At 33.5% G+C, this 5,934-nt stretch overlaps 1 protein-coding gene across 1 annotated transcript in view; it reads right to left on the bottom strand.

Annotated features, from left to right (window-relative positions):
• LOC105623580 (ankyrin repeat and protein kinase domain-containing protein 1-like) overlaps positions 1-2,681 on the bottom strand; it is a 6,823-nt gene extending 4,142 nt beyond the window's left edge. Inside the window, exons 1-4 of the mRNA XM_012204968.1 lie at positions 2,660-2,681; positions 2,185-2,237; positions 1,250-1,593; positions 415-655 (exon numbers count right to left, since the gene is read on the bottom strand). Of these exons, the coding sequence (XP_012060358.1) occupies positions 415-655; positions 1,250-1,593; positions 2,185-2,237; positions 2,660-2,681 (660 nt within the window). The remainder of the gene's footprint in view (positions 1-414; positions 656-1,249; positions 1,594-2,184; positions 2,238-2,659) is intronic.
• Between the last annotated feature and the right edge of the window lie 3,253 nt (positions 2,682-5,934).

The following is a 5,934-nucleotide window of genomic DNA, read 5'->3' as shown; positions in this document are numbered from 1 at the left end:
AGTATTCTATGTGTGTGTGTGTGTGTGTGTGTGTGTGTGTGTGTGTGTGTGTGTGTGTGTGTGTGTTATGTTGTGTTGCACAGAAAAAAACTGATATTATTTTTACGTTAAAAGACATAGAAATGTGTTTCATGCAATTTCTAAATGAATAAAAATGTTCCAGATTAAACGAGATTCATTTTAACATTTGCGAATGCATATTTCTGAAAATTTGAATCCTTTTCAATCAATTCTCAACTAGGACAGTTATCTTGTTAAAAAGCATCTTTAGAGAAGGTTTGAGAAAAAAAAAATGAAACGTCTTAGATAGTCATCTTTTCCTTTCTCTTTAAAATGATTTTTAAATAACTTTGAACTGATTTCGTGAGAAACACGATCTCGAGTTAGTCTTCTCGTATCTCGCCGACTGTTTACCTGCGGTAGTCTGGCAGCCTTCATGAGAGGCGTCAGCCCGGCACGATCCCGCGTGTTCGGATGAGCACCGAAAGCTAACAGCAGTTCCATACACTCCAGATCCAAGGGCGACACCAGATTGATCTCGGAGCCGAAAAAATATCTCTTGTTTGGATTAGCGCCGGCTTCAAGCAGGATCCTCGCAACTTCAACGTGGCGATTTCGCAGAGCCAGACGCAATGGCTCGTCGCACAACATGGTCCTAAATGCATAATCGCGAAAATACATATATTGACAAAGTAATGCATAGCTAATAAAGCTCAACATATCGTTCGGCGACTTAAGGAACATAGTTAAGAGAAAATCAAAATAATTTTATTTTAATGTCATGAAAATTAAAACGATGATTTTTTTGTTACAAAATTTAACTGTTTATTGACATTAGAAATAAAAATAAAGATATTTTGATTTTTTATAGACTTTATGTGTTCCTTGCAGAGTTTCATCACAGTAAAATTTTCGTAAATATATTATACAAAATAATTTTTAAATAAATTTTTAATGCCAGCTAACGGGAAAAACGCCACGAACTTTTTCCCACACCTAATATAATATGATTAAAAGTAAAAATTATTAATTGTTAAATGGCGTACTTATTTATTTTACACTATTCTCCAACTATTTATGTCATTTAAAATCTTGTATAATATAAAATTATATAAAATCACATGTAAATCGTATGATATTTAAATAAAATTAAAATTGTAGATTACGCTAATATTTATCTTTTACAAATATTTTAAAAGATTTCGACGATCACCAGTGATCGAAATGGCAGTCAACATAAAAGTCGCACCTGGGAAAAAGTTCCCCTGTATCCTGTCGGTGATCCACCTTGGCGCCATACTTAAGCAGCAACTTCACCAGATCGAGGTAGCCGTGCTCGGCGGCGAGATGCAAAGCCGAGTAGCCACACTCGTCAGTTGCGTTGATGTCGGCACCACGTACCAGCAACAGTTGAGCGGCCTCGGTGTACCGCTGCCATACGGCATAGTGCAGGGGCCTGAGGCCCTGGGTTACCGGCTCATTCGGTTTAGCACCGCATGCGAGGAGGATGCGGATCTCATCGAGCGGCTGTAGCCGTATTATCGAATCGGCCAGCTCCCGTTGCAAGGGATTGGCGATGCACTCGGTCGGCATCTACATGGCGTAACACGAAAAGATACAGAGATAGAAAAGCGTGCTGAGAGAAAGAAAGACAGGGTGATAGAACGATTGCGTAACGCATGCATCATATCGCACATTGGCAGAAATCACCGAGGATTTATAGCAAGACAGTTTATCGAGATAGTCTATCGACATATATAACATTGTTAATGTTGAAGAAATTTGATCGTCGAATTTGTTATTTCTAATCTAAAATTGAGTTCCTCGTGGAAAAAAATTTAAAAAATCTTTCGCGAGGCTGCAAAAATAGGGACTCAAGTTGAATATGAATCATTAATCTTTTTTAATATCATTTTGACTGCATTATCGTAACTTATTCTGTCCAAGGAACACACTAAGAAAAAGTCAAAACGACTTTATTTTGACGTCATGAAAGTGATAATTTTTTTTTTACAAAATTTGTCTGTTTATTAATGTTAGAAATCAAAATAAAATCATCTTGAATTTTTGTTGATTTCTTGTTGTGTTCTTTGGATGCTTGAAGACAATGAGAACAAATGACAATACACGTGCACGACATGCACTATATATAGTAACATGTATTTAACGCACTTTAATACGCACTTTATTATCGAGTCTGATTTGCCTTACACGACGAGCACGAAAATCCGACAAATCTGCAATATAAGAAGATAGAGAGATTAATAAAAGTCGACTCATTGTAATCCACAATATTACAATGTTAGAAAAATATTTGAATGTTTTGTTTTAATAATTAATTAACGAGAAAAAATAATGAACCGTGTCAATTATTAATTAATAACAGTGGACGGAATTAATTTTTTAAACGAGATTCCACGTATAAAAAATATATTCCTTTTCTATCGTATTCCTAATTTTACAATCTTTTCTATCGCAAATCATAGAACTTATATAACAAAAATATAAAATCGCAAGTATTAAATTGAAAAGAAATAAAAGTGTTGGTAAATATAAATTATAATAAATTTTACAGAATAAATCGTACTACAAAATATATATTATATAAATTCTATATTACGACAGAAAAGTATCTTCGAGGATACAGTACAGAAAAGACCTCGATTCCAGGTTCCGGACATCGCTGACAATGCAATATCACCGTGAAACGCAGCCGCGCGAAGATTTTTCTCCGACAGTCGAACCCGCAACGATGTTCGCGAGACACGATTTGGCTAACGATAGGTGAGTAATGCAATCGCTGTTCTCGCTGCGGGGAACTTCGCTGACGCACGTCACGAGCACTAGAAACTCTGCCAAGAGGACGGCGCAATTTTGGCGATGATGCCGGAAGTCCCGTGGCGTCGTCAATTGAAAATCACGCAGTCTGCGCCTCCGCGAACATCTGGCGTGCTACGCGCTGCACTTCACTTCAGCCAGTTGTCCCTTTGTTATGCGAACAATCGCGATTTTCAGGGCCTGAATGATTTTTTTCGAACTCGAGAAGAGAAATGTGCAATTTCAGAGTTTACTCTGTCAAGTTTTCAGAAAAGCGCAAACTCACTTTCGACAACTTTGAAGTTGATTCCTCTCAATGAAGTAGCTTAAATTTAGAGTTGGAAATTTTTCTTTTTCTGAGTCCGTATTTTAATTAGATTCTAATAACAAAAAGGATATCTTTGATATCTAATTACATCTTTGATAACTAATTAAAAATTTCATGTAAAAAATTATAGTTCTAATTATTAATTCAAACAAGTTAAATCTGAAAAAATAATGTACAAATCGAAATTATTATGATAACGAAATCTCCTGTAAATTCACGCAAGACATGACGGATTCTAACATCAAGAAGGATGTCATCAGGCTAGATCTTAATTAAGATCGTTTGCGCGCAACCGACCTTTAGATCACTATTACATTAAACCCTTCAATTTCTGATCATTAAATCCAATCATAACATTATATTTAAAATTAACATTCTAATTATTAATTTGAACAAATTAATTCTAAAAAAATAACACAAAAAAACTGATGATTATTATGATCACAAAATCTATAAATTCATGTAAGGCATGATTCTTAACTCTTGGATCATTAAAATTGGCAAAAGTAATAATCATGTATCGTACGACGTATTCTTAGTTTTCTCGTAAGATCAAGATTGATCCGACGAATGCGGTAACGACGCAAAAGAGTCGATATTCACTGCCAATTTTCGCCGCGTACATCCGACTATCGTAAACATTTAGTCCGAATTGATGCAAGATCTTGACAGTACCGCGCAATTAGATGTTATACTTCAAATAGAAGTAATATGCTCCATATATTACGGCTTGATATCTGTCGAATCCAATTGAGACTTTCGTTGTAAAATCACAAATTGTCGAGCAGGAAAAATATAAAGTATTAAATATATCAATTCCTAATAGCAATATATTATAAAATAATTGTTTGCTCGATTAGAATAATCTTATCAAGTTATTAGTGCAATCATTTTAATAATTCTATATAGTGCTCTTTAAAATGTTAAATATTACATTATGATAAAACTTGTTAGTAAATAAACTTGTTAGTAGATTAATTAAAAAATTTTAATCGCTATCTCAATTATATTTTTTTATCCATAGATTGACTTTCAAAGAAAAGAAATTTAAACAATAAAAAGACAAAAAGGACTAATTGTCAAGCTTATACTTAAAATTTTTTTTAGAATAGATACAGTTTCCGAGAAGAGACAACTGTTCGAAAATTAGTCATAATATCCAGCTTACATTGAAATTTCTTAGCAATTTATTTTTTGATCTTGCATCAATCGAAACTTTTATTGTACCAAGGAAAAATCCTATTCGATTTGTCATTTTGACGTCCCCAAAAAATATCAAGAAAAAATCATAATGACTCTTATTTTAACATCAATAAAATTTTGTAAAAAAAAATCATCATTTCGATTTTCATAACGTCAAAATAAAGTCATTTGACTTTCTCTTGATTTGACGTGTTCCTTGGGTCTCAGATGGTCGGTGCTGATCGCGACATTCGCAACATCCGATATCGGCGATCGAATCGATGATAACGATCTCTCGTCCGCCCCATTCACGTTGTGCACTTGACGTTACTGCGTTTATTGTTTACTCACGTCAAAGACGGTGCGATGCTCCAGCATGTAGAAACGGTGTCACAAGAACTGCCTTCTTCATCGGACGACCCGGTCCTATTTAAAGCTTCGCGAAGCGGCGCGACTCGCTGCCCAAAAATAACACAAAGAGGTACGCACTCAGAAGTCTTCGCGCATGTATCTTTTGACTGCTACGCAATTTTTGTCTTTTAGCGCGTAGACGCGTGTCCACCTTTGTAGCTACTCTTTTTTTCGCGCGCACTTTTTCGTTTTGAACCGCGTTATCGTCTTCATTGAAAGAAACTTCAGGGATGGCCTCCTTTCGCTCACGTGTTTTTATTTTGAAAATATATTGCGATCTATCTGCACAGTAAAAATGTATTTGCCAAAACTGTAGTGATAACACGTGATAATACACTGAGTATATAAAGTCTCAAAATATTCATAACAGATATAAAGAAGTGCATTAAACAAACTTAAAGTTTAAAAAACCTATGTTATCATTACGTACACTTATTATGTACGCTTGAAAAAAAGGAAATATTGTATTTCATTGAGCAAATTGTATTGTGCCTGTCAATGAAATTGAAATTGGTATTTTAACCCACCAGAGAACACCATGTATGATTGACCCCGTCCAAGGAATTTGTTTACAGAAACAATAGCAGTAGTATTGTAACGTGAATGTGTTATAAATGGCTGAAATTTTTACGGGAACATATATGTAGCAAAAATAGTGATAACGAGATTATTACTTATACTTTTTATTATATTACTATTAAAATCAAATGATTAATAATTATTTAATTTTTGTATGTAACAATTCTCGATGCAAATAATGAATATTTTATTTTTCGATATCCTGAATCACAGTCGGGGTTACAGATAATTCTTAACAAGGCGTTTTCGAAACCAGAGAAAAATTTTGGAGAAAAGGTACTAATATTTTAGTAAAAATTTTTCTCAAAATTTTAATACAAATTAAAACATTTTTTAGAAACACTGAGAAAGCTTGGATCTTTAAAAAAATTTTTTTATATATGTGAATTCTGGAAATATTCTACATTTTTAAGATTTTTCATTTAATAATTTTTGAAAAAATGCCTTAGATCTTTCTAAATTTTGTAACATTTCATCAGAGAGAAATTAAAAATTAAATTAAAAAATACGAAATCTTAGAATATTTTAGAATTTACATGTACTAAATATTCCAGAAAAGAACGTAGACTTTCTGAAAAGTATTTTAATTTGTTGTACATAAAAGATCTGAAAAATTT

This window comes from Atta cephalotes (genome assembly GCF_000143395.1).
Source record: "Atta cephalotes unplaced genomic scaffold scaffold00059, whole genome shotgun sequence".
Taxonomy (NCBI): Eukaryota; Metazoa; Arthropoda; class Insecta; order Hymenoptera; family Formicidae; genus Atta; species Atta cephalotes.
This window is presented reverse-complemented; position numbering and strand designations above follow the sequence as displayed.